Consider the following 20,864-nt stretch of genomic DNA (forward strand, 5'->3'; position numbering starts at 1 on the left):
TTGTAATTTCAAACAATTTATTTACAACTTAATGTTTTGTTGTTGTCGAGTCAATACAAAAGAAATGTACGATGGGATGGAAAGAATACAGAAGAGAGGCAAAAGTAAAAATGAAAATCTTTGGTGGTCTTTTGATATGCAAAAAGTTAATACAGTAAATAATATAAATAGAATGTGATCAAACAGAGGAATCAAATTAAATTAATTAGGTGAGATCGGTTGATTGATGAACGTGAATTATGAAGATGAATGGTGTGAATGTGTTGGCTATACAAGATTTTTAAATAAAACAAAACAAAATGATTTGGTTACTTGTAGCCAGAGTTGAGTGTAAGTTTGGGTATTACTCGTTAGAATGTTGGTTTCTTATTGTTACTTCGCTGTGTTAAACATCTTTTCGGTAATGATAATTTTGTTTCACAAAATAAAGATTAACTGTACCTAATTTCAATAACAATAATCATAATTATCACCTTTTTTCCATACTCATATTCAATAGAAAACTCATAAACAAAATATGAATATGAACAAAATGATCAATTAATCAATCAAGTAATGTTATGGGAAAAGCAAAGTATAAATTGTGTAGTTTGAAAGCAAATTATTATCTAAATTAATACAAAAGGTTAAGAACCAAGCGCAAATCAACTAAAAAACATGATTCAATCACTCGTTTTTCACTCCAAAATAAAGCTTCTGATAAATTAAAAAATGGTTACAGCATTTAAATTGTAATAAAACCATCAAATCTCTTTTAAAATGTTTTTTTTGTTAATTTTGGTGATTATTGTTATTTTGAGATTTACTTATTGGGCTGACTAGCTTTAATTTAACCAGTTCAATTGAGATTTTGACGGATTCAGGTTTGTTTTCGGTATGTTTTTTGGTTTGTTGATTTCGCTTGATTATACAAAAAAGGCCAATGGCCACCTAAAGTGACTTGCATTCCTTGGTCTTGACCACTTGTAATTATTTATCCAGGTTTATAATGTGGATAGTTGTAATTATATACACATATAAATTACGATATATGTTCATCATGATGTAAATCAGTTTGATTAGAGATGGTAAAGCAAGAACAGCTTTTCAAGATGGAATCATTTCTTTTTGTTCTCCTTCCCATGGAAATTGGCATTAGACGATTAAAAGGGTTTACATGGATGCATGAGTTTTTTTAAGAATGAATTTGTCGTAGTTTGTCTTTTTCATTGATGTAGATGAATGGTCCTAAGGGTATACAAAATGGATATTTTTGGGTCACGTAATTATCTCCATTATAATGACTCCTTCGTTTTCAATTAACATTTCTGATCACTACAAACCATACAACAAATAAAATAAATGTGAGAAAACGATAAGGAAAATCTTCGTTTACATGATACATACATATATACATATTAATATATACTTAGTATTTATATATATTTATATGCATATAAATACAATTTTAAATTATATAAGATTTTGTGAGTTCATTGAGTTTGTGTTTTTTTTGTATAATATATATATCTGTATCAAATTGGGTGTATTGAGATGCCATTAGAGTTGATGGAAGGGAGATTAAACAATTTGGTTGATGACCAGAAAGTGTCCGGTAAACGGATAATCAAAATTGAAGAAATCGATTAACCATGAAATTGACAAAATTCAACACCATCATGAAACAATCCAATTTACCGCTGATGTAAGCATTCATTAAATCAGAGTTCAATCCAGTGTATTTTCCAGGTTGAATCTTTGATTGGTTTAATGTTGGATGTTGGAACTTGCTTTATTCCTTTGAATGTTCTTGAAAGCAATTCACTGCTTTTGCTTATGTATTATTAATTTTAAGCATTCTCTTCGCTCCTTCTTTATTCCCTTTCTTGTTTCCTTGCAACTGGTAAATTGGTAATAATACACATAAAAATTGTTGGTTTACTGGTTTTTTTTGCTTGTGGTTTAACATTACATTTCCTTCTGCTGGTAATTGTTATAATTGGTTAATTAGATTAAAAATTGGCTAAAATGGTTTTATCGAGCGTCATTTTGTTGAATAATAAACAACTTGTTGAACCGGTGTTGTTGAATTGCCTATTATATGATTGTTACTAGTTGCGTTGTTCATCAACGATGGAGCATACATATTACCAGGATAAGGAGGAGGTTTTTCCCTCATCTTTTCTAAAGGCAATGTGGCAAATCTTTGGCTTGGAGGGCTTAATGTTGAGCCCATAGTCCCTGTAAAAATAGAAACACAAAAAAAACAAAACAATTAATTAGTTGATTAACAATAAAACAAAAGACAAAACAAAAATGGTTTCCCGGTTAAAAAGTAGTTTGACTTGGATTGGATTGGATTCATATTGGATTGATACGCAATGAGATGAAACGCTTACAGCTCTATCTATTGCTCTAAATGATTATTAATCACGGTTTAAATTAAAGTTTCACAATTTAATTAATTACTCATCTTGTTTGTTTCCTTTGAGCCAACTTGGCATAGTTTAACTCAATTAATATATCAGTGAACGTTGTTTGCCAAATTAATAGTCTGTAAGGCTAGTTTGTTAACGCATGTTGAAACTAATTATTCAAGATGATATTTACATTGTAAGGTGAATAAATTTACATTTACAATGCAAATTAAATTGTTTACTAAAATCAGTTTTATTCTGAAAATGTTCAGATTTTTCTTCTTCCTCATAATATTTCATCTCACACTTTAATTATCATAAAAAAGGAAGAAAAATGAAATTCAACTTAATTGTAACAAATGTCATTTGGTATGCAATAGCTAATAATGAAATTTGGTTTCGCTGCAAGAAAAAGTCATCAACAAGAAAAAAACGAAATGATGAAAAAAAGCAATCAATAATAGAAGACAGAATTGTCATCTTTAAAAATTAAATGAATTGTATTAATATATTATCATTAGTTTTGATGAAAATATTTGCCAATTCCTTTATTTACCTGAAATGTACATTACCCAAGCATCAACATTATCATCATCATCATCATTAAACTAATAGCTCAATAGTAATGATAATTTATTGGCTTCTGTCTTCACTTGAGGATTACATTTATTCAAGTTTAAAGTAATATTATTGCAATTTAAATGATAGGAAGAAAAGTCATTTTATTATTTATTTATTGTTGACTGAATCAATGAAATTATACTTTTTGATTTGATTTTCAAGTAACGATCAAGTTAAAAACAAGGTTCAAATCCTTTGAGTAAATGCAAAGAGTTTTTTGTCTTCCCAATCAATGAATTAGCAAGGATAGAATGATAACAATCTGATTGTGGAATTATTAATTCCTTTTTAAACGTAATTAACTGTTTCATCAAACTTTCCTTAAAATCAGTTTCAAGTAAATACTCGATCAAAGGAAATCAGAAATCAGAGTTTCAAGTTTAGTCTTGATACAAGGTTTGAAAAAAGGATAACCAGAAATACTTGCAGTTGAACATTCATTTTTTGGAAGTGATTAGATGTTGATGCTTATTAAGGACTAACTAGACTAGTTTCTGTAATTTAGATGTGATTTCATTCATTTTGACATGGATTACAATCTGACAAAGATTATTTTTTGACAGATTTTATAATTTTGGTTCGTTTTTTGGTCATTACCCTTTCATTCTGAATCATGTCGCTTGACCTTCACAGTCGATTGTCACATATTTGATTGACTTTTTGCAAAAAGTAATAATAAGCTCTTTAATTGGATTGAATGACGTGAAATTAGGAATTAGAATTTGAGATTTGTTAAGTTTCATTCCAAAAAGTGTCTGATCAAAGGATAATCAAAATCAAAGACATGATGAACTATGAACATTGTGAAAAACAATCGAATAGTGAATCAAAGTTGAATACACTATGTTATTCGGTTCATTATTTGTAGACGGAATACATGAATTGATACTTTTTTAAGTTTGATTTCAAGTTGAACTGGAATCTTATTGCTTTCTCAGTTCAATCAAAATCATGATCATAAGTTGAAAATGGTCTTAAAAAGTTAATTAACAGAAAGGGCAAATACGCTTCAGGTTATGGATTATTGAATCAAAAAGATGAACATTATTATTATTTTTCCAATCATTATTGATGTTGCACTGGAAAACAAAGGATCTGTTGAGTTGAGACACAATTTTCAGTTAAATGAGATTGTCTGTAAGCGGATTAAATACAAAAGATGAACATCAATAAGATGATGAAGATGAAGATAAAGATGAAAACCATTGCAGCTTCTTTAATATAAATATCTTTAATAATAACAATAATTCTCATCATCTTTATATCCTTCAAACAAGTAATACAATTGTTCAATTGTTATCTTTCAATGATTAACTGATTCAAACTGATATTGATACAGTCAAACAGTAACTCGATATTGATTTACCAAACAAGTCTCAGTAAAACTTGACAGTTTCAATACAAGTTCAGGATTAATCAACAGATGAATGGACAGACAAAATCATTGAATAACTTCAATTACTCTTTCAGCTTTTAATTTGAAACTTAACCAGAAATTTTCAAATCAACTAAACGTTTCTAAGCATTTGGCGCAACAATTTACATCTAAATTTTTCTCATTAATAACCAAAAGAAATGTCGATTTGCCAAAACCCAATCATTGATTTCATAGTTTTATAAGTTTCTGTTCATTTCAAAATTTTTAGGATAATCTGAATTTTCTGATTGAATGAAAATGAAAACTAATTGCGATTGAATAATCAAGACTAAAAGTGAACATTTCTGAATTGAAGTTGACAAAGATTGGAGCATTTAGTCAGTTCATGTTGAAACGATAAGTGTTACTATTATTGATAGTCTTGACTCTTGAATTTTGGCGGAAAACAAAGACACCGAGACAAGAAACAAAAGGTTTAAGAAATGGGTTGAAGTAAAGCTGAAAGAGAAGCAAAAAATCGATATTTTGCAAGAAAAAAAGACTAAAATCACTGATATTATTCTTGTTCATCTTGTGAGTGAAACCATCTCTCATGACTTTTATCGATATGAAGAAAGAGGGAAAAGTTTTTTTGCTTGAACCACACTCTGGTTTACCTTTCTTCATAAGGTAATCTGAATTGAAAATGAATTGGAATAAATGGATGATAATGTTGATAATGATGATAATGATGATGAAAAAGTCATTCAAGTTGTTTATTTGGTTTCAACAAAACAGTTTTACCTACTTTTTTTGTATTTCAATAAATAAATAATGTTTAGTCAAGTTTGTGTCTCACCAAATCACAAGTAAATCTTATTTGAGCCTTTTACAAGCGCAAAGACAGCAAGCTCAAGCTTACATCAAAACCAATTGTTTTATTATTATTCAACATTTTTCCATTCAATTGTATTACTTTGTCCATGCAAGACTGTTTATTGGGTCACTCATCATTCAATCCCAGTGATTCCCTCAATCTCCCAATTTACCAGTTTGATGATTACCAAATTCCCATCAAAATTGTGTCTACATTTTTTGGGTTTTGTTTTGTTCTGCTTCCAAAGGCTTTAACAAATATCACAAACTAACTCTCAACTCAAATTGAAAATTGTTTTCATTTTGTTTGCTCAACAAGAAAACCTTTTAAATTTCTGGTTCCTTTTTACCCAAACAAAAGCAAAGCCAACATTGGACAAATTGAGCTTTTCCTTCAAAAAGTTTAACGTTAATCAAAAGATAATCAAATATCATTTCCAAATGTCTTACAAGACAAAAATCCAAATCAAATTCGGGTTTAACCAAAACATAATAATTTGGGTTTCATAATTACCATTATATGAAGCGGGATGAGCTAAAATAGGTGTAGTTGCCTGATGAAGTGTCATCCTTTGATGTTGCTGGTGCATTTGCTGTTCACGTTTACACAAATAAATTGCTAAACCTGTAAAATACAATTAGGAGAATTAATTTTTTACTCATTCCTACAAACAATTAATGTCTCTCGGCTACTGAAATTGTAAACCTTGTTGACTTTGCATTTCAATTTTCAGTTCAATTTTCAATTCATTTGTTGATTCAACATTTCAATGATTGCAACAATTGAATAATTTAATGTTGATTCATAATTTATATTACGTTTTAAAGATAATTTGCTAAACTTGATTATTTCAGCTTCTTGAAATGATGAGAAAAAAAATTAATTCAGTCAGATTTGATAGTGATATTAATAGCAATATTGATTCAACAGCAGAATGTAATTTAAATTTTCATCTCTTATTAACTTTTGGGTTAAATTAAAATTTTGTCAATTTAAATTGGATTAAAATATTAAAGTAATATCATGTTAAGTGAACCCTTTGCTTCTCTCGACATTTTCATGTAAATTAAGATTCGAATGAAATTGACTCTTAATTTTTTAAGGTTAACAACTTGAACCTTTTCAAGTGAACATGAAAATGTTGAATTAAAGTGAATATAAATTGAACTGGAAATAAGTCAAAAGGTTTATTCAAAAAAAAACAAGGTTGACATTTTAAAGCAAATGGTTAATAAACTTACCTAAAACACAGGATAGACACATAAGGAATACAGTAATTACTAGGCCAATGAAAACAGTTATCGGTAAACCTAAAATTGATCCAGTTTCTTCTTCATCGGCTGAAAAGGAAAGGAATTAAAAGATTAATCGAAGGTTGATCAATTGTTGCAATTATTTCACGGTTAAATCCCGTTAATAATCAATGGTGATATTAATGATAATCAAGGATTGGATATGGAACAATTTATTTGTTCAGTTTTGTTTGGATCATCATAATTGATACGCGAAAAACGATGAAAATATTGAGATGAAAAAGTCAGCAAATTGTGCATTATTATAATCAAAGATCATCATTGATGATAGTCTTCATCTTGTTACTCTTTTTTTACCTTGTGAAGTTAATGTCACGTTATATTAATGGATCTTCAGAGGAAGATGTTTTTTTTGGTTATTTCAAAGATCTGTTCTGCAAAACGTTATAATCTGATTCAGATAAATGAATCTGTGGGAGTTTTTGCTTCTTCTTCTTCCTCCTTTCATCTTTCAACGATTATCATGCGGTAAGGGATTGGAACAGGAACATTGACTGATTTTTAACAGTATTAATAGTACAGAAATGAAGATGAATATATTGTTGTGATGACCAATAAAAAAAGAAGCGACAAAATGTAATCAGCAAAAAAAGTGATTCATCTTGAATAAAAATTATATCGAAAGTTAAATTGGAGTGATCGTCACGACAAAGGAGAATCTAATTGTCAATGCAACGAAATTTCATGCAATTTTGTTGAGCTTCGTGTTTTCAGTTTTTTCATTAAGAAGGAAATTTTTTGCTTTAAATTGGTTCGTTGACTGTTTTGGAAAATTAAAAACACAATATTGAACAAAATAATCTACTAATCGATGTCAAATTGTTCCGAAATGATCAGGAAAATGTTGATAGTTGGACCGAGATTCCTCGAAATTCAAACCCTTAAAATACTTCGAATGTCGACTTTGAAGGTGAAATAAAGATTGTTGAATGCTTGAGGAAATTTGATCTAGACATTAGAATTGCCAGTATCTTCTTCGACTAATGTTTATCATTGACTTAGAATTTTAAATTCTTAGAAAAATCTGATTTATCATTTATCGTGTAATCTGAATCCCTTGCAGTTCAATTTGCCATAGAATTAAATCTTTGACCTCAAACTTTTACATAGACTAATCATTTTTCTAGAAAACGAGAAAAAAATGATCTGAAAATCTATACTCATAGGACTAAATTACTTATTAAATATTATAAAGTTTTTCATCTCAATTCGGTCCTTTTGAACGAGACTTGGACATGAGCATTTTATAATTGTTACTAGATTCTGCCCAGATTTTGAGGAAAGAATTAAGGAAAAAGTACATTTCCATTGAAGACTATTGATTGACAATGAAATCTGTAGAATCTCAATATTTCAAAATGATTAGATTTCAATATCCTTTGAAGTTAACCTTCCTTTTGTTAGATTATAAACAGATTCAAACTTGGTTCTGAATTTGATTCATTTTACATTTTTACTTGAACTTACCTAAACAAAAAGTTGGATTTGTTTCATCACTATTATCACCACAATGATCAACTCCATCACAAATAAGATCATACGATATGCAATACGTGTTATGACATTTAAAACTCCGACAGTCGGCTGGAAAGATAAATGGAAAAAGAAAAAAGTTAATCGAAAAAATGCAAATACCAAAAAAATAGAAAGCATTGTAAATGCAATATTTTGAGCTGAAAACGACAAATTGACTTTTTTTTCTTGAAAACGTGAAAGATGTTGAGATGAACAAAATTTTGAAAAGTGTGAAACATTTTGTCACAGAAACAAAATGAAAAATGTTTCCAAGAAATGCTATTCTCTAACATTTCTCTCATTTCAACAGCAACAAGGATAGTTCAATCCGAATTAAATACAACCTTTTATCATGTCATGAAACTTCATTTATCAATGGTCTTCAACTTTTTCCAATAATAACTATTCATGATAACGATGCTAAATAATCAAAAGTGATAATAACAACTCAATGTTTCCTTTCATCACCATTACACAGTTTGATAAACATTTACTCCCAGTAACTGGGAGTTAAAGTGGCTAGACTGGAAAGGTTCAATAAAACTAATGAAACAGAAAAGTATAAACAATCAAAATGCAATGATAATTATCTCAAGTCAAACGAGCAAAGAACTTTTCAACATCGTTACCGAAAGTTCATGGAAGAAAAAACGAAATGGAAAATTTCGAAAACATTTTTTTCGTTAAACTCTTGAAAGGTCATCAATTTCATCCGTCACTCAAGAAACTAATTTACATGGGAAATTAGTCTACCCTTGAAAGGGAAGCAAAAAATGTCTCAACTTGACCACCAAGTCATGATAATTAAACGAGAGAAAAAGTAAGTTGAGAATTTTCATGAAAATTTTCTTTTGTTTTCCCAATATACCTTTAAGCTTTTCTGTGTTCATTTCAATTCAATTGTAAATTTGGTAAGTTTTACGCTTTTGCAAACTCGATATTATCAAGTCTAGAATTTTTTGCTTTTATTTGCAAATCTTCAATGAATACAAAAGTTGCACACTTTGACAACTTTTGAAACTGATTGATATTGAAATTTCATCATTTCTGAATGAATAAATTGAGTTTGCAGGGGAAAAAGAGAATAATTTTGATAAAACAATTTCGTTTTTCTGTAAACATTCACTGACAAAGTAAAAGTGATAAACAATGCTAATAATGATGAGATTGAATTTATGATTGAACTTTTCCCATTTCAGTATTTTGTTGTTCATTCCTTGCCAATCAAACTCGTTGTTTCAACAGTTTCATGATTCCATGGAACCCATAATGCTATTAAAATTAGATTAACACAATTCTCATCTTATAACTCTAATAAAATGTGAATGTTATTTCAAAGTAAATAAAAGTTGTGAATAACTGGAAGAGAAGAAAACGATTCAACATTTTCTTCTTTCCGCATTTCTTTCAATCTAATCTTATATATTTGAGTAAAACAATTCTGCCTTTGACAGCTTCTATCATTTTCCTGTCTTTACTCATCATCCGCCATCTTCCATCATCATTCTCATCAACTAGTAACATCTTTTTGCTCCTCTCAACCTTTTCCATCTCTTCATGTTTCCCATTCAATTCAATATTTCACTTTTTTTATATCAATAATTTTCCATCCTTTTCAAATGAAAATGTTATCCTTTCAAGTCTGATTATCAACTTACATGCAAGTTTTACATTTTTTTACTTCTCATGACAATTGAACATTTTAAAAGAATCACGAATTTTCAGTTTTTAAATGTTCAATTTCTGGTTAATCTTAAATGATGAATCTTTTCATTTCTAATTTTCTGGTTTCTTCATTTCCTCTTCATTACAATGCATTAATTGAACAATCAATAAAAGGAAGAAAAATTAAACTCAGTTTTCAATGTTAAAAAATCAACTGACAATTTTACAATAAATCATCTTTTGCGTTAATCAAAGGCAACAATGAAGAGTTGAAAATTGTCCAAAAATTGACAAACATTGTCAATTGAGTAATGGGAATGACAATGTTGAACCTTAATCAATCTTGCCAGAGCGCACTAATTTAGCTAGGAAATAGTAATTAGTTGGGTAAAAGTGCAGAATGATCAAGTAGAGTTGAACATGATAAATGGATGAAATGGGCTTCAATGATAATGAAACATACAAATAGACAAAAAAGTCAACAAAAAAAAGAGAAAAAATTTTATCAAAATCTATTCTTCATTTTATTAGTTTTTTTTTCTGTTATTTTTACCTCTTTTTTGGTCTAATTTTGTTAAACCATGCATAATAATTGGTACATAGTTAAGGTTACTAGGTAATTTGCTGGCAACTATTAACATTATCATCATTATTAGAGCTACTTTTACATTATTATTATCATTATTACATTAACAATTGTTTGTTATTTTTGGTCTCAATGTTGTTAATACCAGTTATTTGTTACAATAACAATGACAGTGACAATAATAAACACGAAAAGTTGCCTTTCATCATTTTCATCAATTTATCATTTGCTTCACCAAGTTAATCCTAATCAATATACGAAAATTGAAATTGAATTTTGGAAACAAACAGATTTTGTCTCATTTCATTTTAAACTTGAATATCAATGGAAACCATTTAGCGTCTGAATTGCTTTCATGGATTATTCATTATTCATTGAATACCTTTTGCCGCAGATAATTGAATTTGAAATGTTGAGACAAAAAGATTATCTTTCACGTTTTGAATAGCTTGGAGTTTGAGTTTAAAGGTAAAGGTAAGCGCATGATTTTTGCTATTATTTGAGTTTAAACGTTTCATCGTTGATTAACCAATTGGAAAGTTGAACAATTTGATTAGTCGACAGATTAAATGTTTACGTTTGCTCTGATTAGCATTTGATGAGGTGATGAGAAGCTTTGAAAAATGTTTTCATCACAAAATCGAGAAAAGGTTAAAAATTATTATTTGATTGATAACATTGATATTAAGATAAATTGATTCGGTAAATCTAAACACACATTCAACTGTTTATCCTGCAAGTTGTTCATCACTTTAACTTGATCCTCATCATTATCATTTCAACTTTACTCTTTACCTTCATCAGTCACTTGACCAATTTCTTGTATTTAAAGTCTTCTTTTTAATGGTCACTTTGTGTGTGTAACAAACTGTAACCAAGTCACTGGGTTTCGGGTCGATCTTTACAGTAACAACAAGGATAAAAGATCGATACATTTTCTCTCTCATATGTAATGATCTTCATGATAATAAAGACGAAGAAGAAGAAGAAGATAAAAAAGAAGAAAAAGGTAAAAGAAAAAGAACAAGATGAAGAAGAAGAGAAAAGATGCTCAAGATAGAGAGACCATGTAAAAGAGATGAATTCTTCTTCTTTTCTGTATAATACAACTTTTACTTTTATTACAGATTCTTCCATGAAATTGTTACACATAAACAGGGTAAGGAAAGAGAGAACCTTTGAACATCTTTGTAAAGCAAGTGAAGTGCAACCTCTCTTAATGATGGAAGACACTATCAACATCATGTAACTCTCTATTCATCAAAAGACATTTTTCTTCTTCTTCAGTCTTTTCCAGTTTTCTTTACCTCATCCACCTTTTTCATTGTGAATCACTAAATTGACCAGAAAAACACTTTTAGTCAAAGTAATTTATTCACAAAATGTTGAAATGAGAAAAGCTTAATTATACTTGGAATGGAAGAAAAATTTTCCAACTTTTCAACAAACTCGACAATCAATTTCAAACAATTCAACTTGAAATTTCTAGCCAATGTAAATGATTGGCTAGTTTTTTTTGTGACTCAAAATTACAGGTTAAAAAGGTTTAACTTTTAAGGTTGGTTTTCATTTCAAGGAATCATTGAAAAAGCTCTTTTCTTGCCAACAGATATTTTTCCCTGTTAATTTCATGTTATCATTGTTATTTGAAAGCGACATTTTTGTATTGAAACAAAATGATGGCCAAGATGATGACAAGAAAACAGATTGATTTCAAGCATTTATTCCTCAAGTCATGATAAGTAATGAAATATAATAATAATGATAATACATGATGGGTACAATGGTAAAGGCAGAAAAGTGAATGCCTAAAGGCAATGAAAACATCGACATTATCAGATTCTCAGGTTCAATCTATCATTGGAATAACGATTTACAGTCTGAAAACACTTAACAATTTATTAATTTAGTTGCTCCCAATTTCACTCTTTCATCTTTTCTCATCCTTCTCATCACCTTTTACAAAGGTAAAGGAAAAGTGAATATTGCAATTGGCCAGAAAAGATTGATAACGATAAAAATGGATGCAACGCAAAACATTGACGTTAATGTGTTGATATTAGTTGAATGTAATATAAATATTTATGCGTTAAAAGGCTTCAGGGAGTTTTTACCAACTTTTTACTCTCAACATCGCAAAGTCAATTTATCAAACAATTGTTAATTATAATGTTCAATTTGGTAACATTTAATGATGATTAAAGGAAAGAAAAGATTTAAACATTTCTCCTTTTTTAATTTACTTGCTTTTCCTGACTCAAACTCATTCATGGCATTTTATTATCTGGACAAGTGAACAAATTTCATTGAAAATTGTTGCTCAGATATACTTGTGCTATTTACTGTAGAGTTACTTTTTTTCATTTATCTTCTTTTCAGTTGAAAATACTTGAACCGATAAATCAGTTTTCATGGTAAACTTCTTATATAATAATAACTGAAACTCTGAAGAGTTCATATTAGGTTAACTCTTGAAAGTATCCAAGGGAGTGACAAATATGGATGAAAGACACAAGATGAAAATGATAAAAATATTGAATTTTTTTCTTCTTCTTCTTCATCTTTTCGTTGATTGATCATCAGCCCATTATTTTGATTCAATATTGGTTTAATCAAGAGTTAACTTTGATTTAATCATTTGAAAAAGAAATGGTTAAGACTGTCAAGTTTCAGTTGCTTTTTTTTATCAAATTACAGTTTAATCCGAAAAATATTATCAATTGTTGCACTGAAACAATCTGCTAATTGATGATATAAATAATGAGAATCATTTATTCAAAAGATTGATAAAAGTTGGGTGAAAAAGGAAAAATTTTTCTGGCAAAAAAAACTTCTTTTTGGAGTTTTTTCTTCTTTGTTAACCCAAGTTAATACTCATTAATCTATTGATTAATTTGGTTGATTCACGAAAAGTTTGAAATGGCTTTTGGTACAACAATATTTACTATTGAGATAAGCCAAGATTATCATTGTAAAGTTAATTATTTAACCTAAACTTTAATACTGAAGTGGTTTAAGTTAATGGGTTTAATGTTGTTGGTAAATTGCAATTTAAAGTTACAATTATTGAAACGATCAAAGTATATTTACATGGCAAGTTGAAGATTATGTTAAAGTGACATTCACTTTATATTATTGTTATTAACTTTGTAATGTATTTTGTATGATTAAAGTTGGCAACAATTTTAAAGGTAAAATTATCATTTGATATTATGTTTCAAAGTTTGATAACTGTTTATATCTTTCCTCATCCCTCATCATCTGAATGGGTAGGAGGTTAAGGGTATTATGATGGGTTATAAAAGTGATTGTTTAAGATGGTTTTGTGAAACTACTTCAAGTACTGTCATTAGGAAGAGTTGATTTACTTGACAGCTTTTGTCATTCAATCTACTTTTTCCCTTTTTTTCACTCGATTTTCCTAAACAATTTCGGAATATGTATTTTCATGATTCCCATGTTTTCCACTCTCTTGGTCTAATTGTTGAAACAAGTGTTTAATGAATGGAAAAAATGATTTGATTAATGACTTGTTACAACGATGAGGATGGTTAAAAAGTTACTTCTTAGGTTGATAATGATGTAATGTAATAATTAAAAGTGAACAAAAAACAAGTGAAAGCGTATTGATTTTAGTTGAACATTTTTCAGTGCGATGAGTGATAAAAGGTGGCAAAAGTTTAATTAATGAAAAGGATGAAAAGGGATTTGAAATGAGAATCAAATTAACTGTGATGAGTGAGAGGAAAGAAAATGAAAAAGGATCAAGATGAAGATGCATGTAATCAGTCAAACTGAATAATCAATGGGAATCAACATATCAATTGAATAGACAGACAGGGCAAATGAATGTAAATAGTACAGAAAAAGGTAAACAAAAGATGATGTCAAATAAAGTAGAGATTAACTCTGAAAAAACTGGATTTCCATAATAATCAGGGAAATATTGGGAAAACTGATGCATTGGCAAGGACATTCACTGTTTCGTATCATGTTAGTGTTATTATTATTTGATGAGTAGACCTGCAATCAGTAAGGTTACTAACCACTGATATATTAGCCAGATTAGGTGAAATTATTTCTGGACAATTGTGATAGACTCTGGTCTAGACTTTGTTTCAGACTCAATTCAATCAGTGATAATATTGATTTGTAATTAAATTTACTTGAATACGGTTAAAGTCATCGGATTAATCAATTACTTCAACATTTTATAACCTTATAAAGAGTTGTTATTTTTGTTCATCGAAATGCAATTCAACCAAAAATGTAAAATATATCAATTTTTATGTTAACCAGATTGGGTAAAAGATGATTTCAAATGTTGAATCATATTTCAACACTTTTTTGGACATTATTTTGTCTTGTATTTTCAGGTTTTCATGTAAACCAGAAAATGTACAAAATTAATCTGTTTAAGCTGATGAAACGTATTAAGCATTTATTGTTAATCTTGTTTTAATCACATCGATTACTTTGCCAAGTTTACCAAAAGGCATTTAACAATTTGGTGAGACAAATGATTAAATTGAATCCAAATGAATTTTCTGGTTCATCAATAGATTAACCCGAAACAACCAAAAAAAAGATCAACCATTAACAAGTTAATCTTTACAAATGCTTGCAGGATATATTCAAGAGCAAATTGAAACAAACTTGAAACATTAAAATGAATTGTTGAATGAAATGAACCCAATCAAGGTTGCAAAAGCTGGTTCCATTGAGAAGCAAAAGAAATTGAATTTTCACCAAGAAAACCCAAGAAACTAAGAAAAAGTAAAATAATCATTTGGTTAATGACAATAACCAGTAAATTAAATAAAATATGCTAAAGCTATTAATTTTGTTAAATTCATTAACAGTGACAGCAAGAAAACAGAGTTAATGATAATCAGTGCCAGTAAAAGTTACATTCATCTCAGTCCAATAACAATCAGTTTAATGAAAAGGATTGACAAAAAAGTTAGAGTCGAGCAAAAAGGAGTAAAAAAAGTGATTCCCTTTTGGCAATCATTTTTAGCATCATTTCATTTAAATGTTGCTACTTTTGGCCTTAAAATGATCATCATTGATGATTATCAACCTTTCTTCCCTCTTCTTCAACTCTTTGATTCTTCAAGTTAAGATTATCATCATTCATCATTATCATGTTTTTTTGCTTCTCATCGTTAAAGGTAAAGATGAAAAACAGGGGAATGAGTAACAAAGAAAAGAGCATTGAAGGATGCAAAAAAGTTGAAAACTTGAACTTTTTTGCTTTTCTTTCCTTTTGTGATGCAGTAAAATCTGGTAACATATTTTCAGACAAACAGATAGAAACTCAGCGATTCTCATTGAACAATGTAAAAGAAGAAGAAAAAGAAACCATTTCTTTATTATTCCAAGTCTCTTTTCACCATTTCTGTCCTGGATTCAGCTTCTTATCATTATCATTATCATCAGAATCAGCATTATCTTCGTCTCTCTCTTTTTTTAAACAGCAAATATGAAGGCTTTTCACTTTCAACTTTAACCAACCTTTACGAGAGAGAGAAGATGAAAATGATGATAAATGCAATTCTATCATCTTTTTAACATTGAAAGCTATCTTGCTGCCTTTTCCATTTATTTATTCATGTTCATTTGACTCATTGAGAAACTGAATCCATCAAGTAAAATGTTGGAAATTTGAGAAGCTACTAAATAATGAAGAAACAAATGGCCTTAAAATAAGTTTCATTGCAATTCCATGGATAACTGAACATGACAATTACAATGAGAGTTTCCATCTAATTGGAAATTTGACTAAAAAGCGGAAAGAAAATTGTCGCTGAATCAAGTTGAATATTCGGCGAAAGAAATGAGCAATTAGTAAACAGAGAACATGAAAATTTGCAAATCAAAGTAGATTAACAGTGAAACAATTCAATTGTGGTTCAACAATTTAAAGGGATTTTCAGGGAAACATTGCTCAATGAGAGGTAAAAATGGTTTATGGATAATATGGATCAAAGGATTATTTTCATGTAAAATTTTCATTAAATTATCATTGAAATGTTGAGGTTTCTTCTTGATTCATCTTCAAATGTTATCGCTTCAACTGGGAATGAAGTTTCTTCTTTTCATCAAAATTTTCTTATAACTTGATTTAGATTTCATTTTGAACATTTTCAGTTGTAATCCCTTTTTAAGGATCAAGTTAATCATTGAACAGGGTTGAATAGCCTGATAAAGAAGATGAATATGAATGCGAACATTTCTTTTCATCCTTTATTCCCATGAAATGAATAAATAACTCATCATGAACAAGGCAACTTTTGCTGAAAAATTTGAGATTACAACTGAAGTAAACGGAAGTTGACAAAAAAAGGCAAAAACAGTGAAGAACAAGATGAAAAGGTAAATATTTTTTCTCTCTTTACCTTTATCAAGATGAAATGTTATCAACTATCGTTATTATTATAATCATGAAGAGATGAAAATATGATCAAAGATGATGTTGAAAATGGTTACAACGTAAGATGAATGTAAATGAAGGTGAAATATTTATTTATCTTCTTCTTCTTTTTTTCCTCTCCATGAATTTGTCTCTTTCTTTTTAAGTTATCTATCATCTTCAAGGATCTTCTTTATTCATCATCATCATGTTCATCTTGAGCGCAAAAAAAGGTTACAAGTCAAGTTGAAGCTTGTTCAGTAAAAAAGAGATGAAAGAAAATGAAATTTGTCAATTTTTCTTTTCCAACAAAGAAATGACTTCGCATTGTTAACATTATCAGCTCAATGGTCAGTAATTATCATGAAGGATGAGAGCAACACTGATTATCATCATGAAATTTTCGAGTAACGATTGGAATGAAAAAATTGTCAACAAATGTTCCAAATAAAAGTCATGATAACTTTTCTCTGTTCATTTATTTATGTCAATTTTTACCCTGAAATAAGGAAACGGATATCAAGCTTAGGAAGCTTTATAAAGACAACAATGGAAACCGGATAAAAGTTCAAAAAATATCTTTAAACATTAAGGTGGAATTTTCTGTGTTCTTGGACCTTCTTCTTCCGGATAACAATTGAGATGGACTGAGTTGTGGAAAGTGTAAAATTGAATCATTGAGTTGACCAGTAAATATCCGTTGAATCTTGACTCTTATCTGAATCAACTTTAGTTATCAAAATTTTGATTGTTTCGGCTTTAATTTTCATCTGTTCATGGAAATGTTTTGAATAAGTTCGAAATTGGAAAAGACAAATAACGAAGTTATCATTGTTTGAAATTTTATGGTTCTAGAGTTGTTTCAATTTTCTTATGGTTGTGTAAGTTCATATCATGTTGACCATGGTAAATGGATAATGGCTCTGAAAAGGTTCTGATGGAGACTTTTGGATCGCCCAAGATGAACGATTCAGGAAATTGGAAGAAGAAAATGTTGCTCATTCTCTTCCGATTTTAGTCTCTTTTTATCATCAATGAATAATAATTTAATTTTCTGATTACAAGAGATGAAAAGCTTTTCTTTTTTTAATCATCATCATCATCTTTATGCTCATAATAACCATTCAAGTGATTCCAAATTGATTCATATTGAACCAATCAAAATAAAGCTTTTCTCATCATTATTATATTATCATGTTCAATGCTCATTGGATCAGCAGTTTCAATCTCTTTTCAAGATTCATAATATTATTAGATATTAATATAATTTAGCTTTTAGATTCTCATCTTTTTTCCCTGTAAAAATATTATAAAAACATGAAAGTCTGGAAAAATTAAATCAGATGATGAATAATATTGATTTGATTGAGTAAAGACAGTAAACCTGGAACTGGAACTCAACTCAAACATCAAGCTGAGGGTAAATATTAATCATTTAAAGTGATTATCTGAATGCCATAATCAAAGAAAGTTATCATGAAAGCAATTGGTGGGTCAAATGCAAAAGTATGAACTGATGGTAGATCGTAAAGGAAAGCAAGTGAAAAGGTAAAATTCAGAGCAGAATTAAAAGTTAAAACCATGAATGGATGGAAATCTTTCAATTGATTCAGGTTCAACTCCAAGTTATTGAATTAAAAAATAATGATATAACTTTAGATCGAAGCCAAGTTTACCATCGACCTGGCAAACATGGTAACAGTGGAGAGCTGCTGAGCATTCTATTTCAACAGCTTACATGAGATCAATTGAGGCAAAAATTTTACCATCAGACTGTTTGAAATCGTTTGATTATAAAGTGCAATTTTCAAGTTATTCAAGTTCATCCATATACTGTCTTTGCATATCAGCACTTTAGTTTAGCTCAACATCTACGGTTTGAGAATCTTTGAATAATTGCCATTTTCAAACCAAAATTTACGAAAAATTCGGATAAAAAAGGAATTTTAACTTAATTCGATGAGCATTCGTAAATTGTATCCATAGTTTAAGGTTGAGATTTTGGATGAACTTGAATATCTCAAAAGCTCAAGTTCATGTGCTTTAACCAAATCGTAAAATCTGTTTCTAGAAAGTTTCCCTTGTGTCTCCAAGTGCCAAAGGAAGGCAAATGGATTATGACAAAAGGCAGATATTGGCAACTCGCCTTTGATTGAAAATTGCATTACTTTTCAATTCAATAACTGCCAAAATTGAAAGATAGAAGCTTTTCTGTTCATTGAATTATAAAACTGAGTTTACGAAATTCCGATGCTTCCATTAAATGATATCAATTAAAAACTCCTAAATTAACCGATGAAATAGACTAAAACTAATTAAAATGTGACTTTAATTGAAGGCAAAAAATGTGCAAATTTTCACAGATACTTTTGGAATATTCTGGAGGATTTGCTCATTTTTGATATTTAATCAAAACCCATTATCGATTATTATATGAAAAATTGGGTAAAGAGATTTACAGAGTTTTCCTTGTCAGTGAAACGCTGCCAAATATTCAATTTGAAGTGATCATCTTTTTATTAAGGGTCAAATTTTGATTTTCATGTTTGATTAAATGTTGATGAAAAAATAACAGCAAAAGAAGACAAAGAATTATCTTCTTCTTCTTCTTCTTCTGCACATCAGAAGTCAATGTTTACTTGTTTTGTTGACAAGCTTTAGCCATTGATTAAAATGAGACGATTACTATTATCATCATATGATGGGAATGAAAGTAGGTAATGGATGATGAAGGTTAACTCAAGATTTGGAATAAAGAATTGAAATTAATATAAAAGGACGCAACTGAAGAGTAGACAGGGAAGCCAAATTTGTCTTCCATTATTATCATCTTTATCCTTCCTTCCTCAACATTCACTAAGTTGATTATGGTCAAGTCTCTATAATTCTTGAGGCTATTCAATTTCTTCATGTGATTAATGCATGAAATAACTTGACTAAAAACTATGAATTATCAATATTATCAGTATTTCATTATTTGTTTTACCTTCAAGTAAACAAATAATAGGATGAAGGAACCAGAAAACCAGAGAAAAGGGCAACTTTGGTTCAACGGTTACAATTTTGACCAATTTTTGGCTTATTTTACTTTTCCTTGTATTTCAGATTCTCAATGATAACTAAAGGGAAGCAAATATTTCAATGTATTACTTTATGTTTTGCATAATGTTTTGAAAAGGTAAAGCTTTTGATAACAATTTATTGATTGTTTCCATGTTAAAATCAATAAGAGAACAATTAATTGTAGAGGAAAAGAAAAGCTATTCTTGTTATTATTTTCTGGTTAACTGTCAACATTAACAGTTTACAATTTAACATTTTCATTTGTCACAATCAACATTTACCAATCAATTCATCGACATTAGTTGAATGACTTTTTTCATTAAAATCACAAAAACTATTGCCTTTTATCAATATTTTTGCACAGTTTAATGTTTATTGTTGTTGTTATTACAATAAATGATTGCGATCTATTCATTTCTTGTCACAATCAAAAACATTAAACATTATCAGACAATTAAGCGCAAATCAAGAGTTAAACAGCCGTTAAAGTATTGAGTTTTGGGTTCAAATTAATGCTCAATTTGATTTTGCGATTTTCAACAGTTTCATGTTTAGGTGTTTACAATTAATCATTACAAGCTGAGCCCCCGATCATGGCTGATCGTAAATTTCTTTTCACTGAATACAATAAATTCAATCCACATTTAAAGACTCGAACTGTTGATGAAAAATCATTGTCAAAGAGAAAAACTAAAGAATTTTCGTTGATTTTGAGAGTTGTACAGTTACACAGTTACAGAGCACCAGATATTTAACTTACTCTTTGCTCGAAAGACAGTTTTACATAAACTCCTAGCCCAACAATAAACCATCAATCTGAATGAAAAAAAGTTTTTCCCCCAAAGTCAATAGTAAAAGATACGGATTCTGCATTTTTTCCCCTACCCTGTTTAAACGCTGATTTCTCAGTAACCTGAATTCCGAGAAAGCTCTGACTATTTTTCGTAATTGAAGTTCAATCAGGGCTTTCATTCGATGTGAAAATTTTCTTTAGAATCCTTTTAGTTTGGTCACAATCTTCCCGCAAAAATTTCATAGTTTGACTTTATATATTGT

General features: G+C 29.2%; 1 protein-coding gene across 1 annotated transcript in view; it reads right to left on the minus strand.

Moving 5' to 3' along the window:
- LOC107359441 (uncharacterized) overlaps window positions 1-20,864 on the minus strand; it is a 26,680-nt gene continuing 5,816 nt past the window's right edge. Inside the window, exons 5-8 of the mRNA XM_015925920.3 lie at window positions 8,032-8,148; window positions 6,493-6,591; window positions 5,765-5,875; window positions 1-2,220 (exon numbers count right to left, since the gene is read on the minus strand). Of these exons, the coding sequence (XP_015781406.1) occupies window positions 2,024-2,220; window positions 5,765-5,875; window positions 6,493-6,591; window positions 8,032-8,148 (524 nt within the window). The 3' untranslated portion in view covers window positions 1-2,023. The remainder of the gene's footprint in view (window positions 2,221-5,764; window positions 5,876-6,492; window positions 6,592-8,031; window positions 8,149-20,864) is intronic.

This window comes from Tetranychus urticae, chromosome 2 (assembly GCF_039701765.1).
Source record: "Tetranychus urticae isolate SD_2017Ah chromosome 2, NJAU_TeUrti_SD_1.0, whole genome shotgun sequence".
Classification (NCBI taxonomy): Eukaryota; Metazoa; Arthropoda; class Arachnida; order Trombidiformes; family Tetranychidae; genus Tetranychus; species Tetranychus urticae.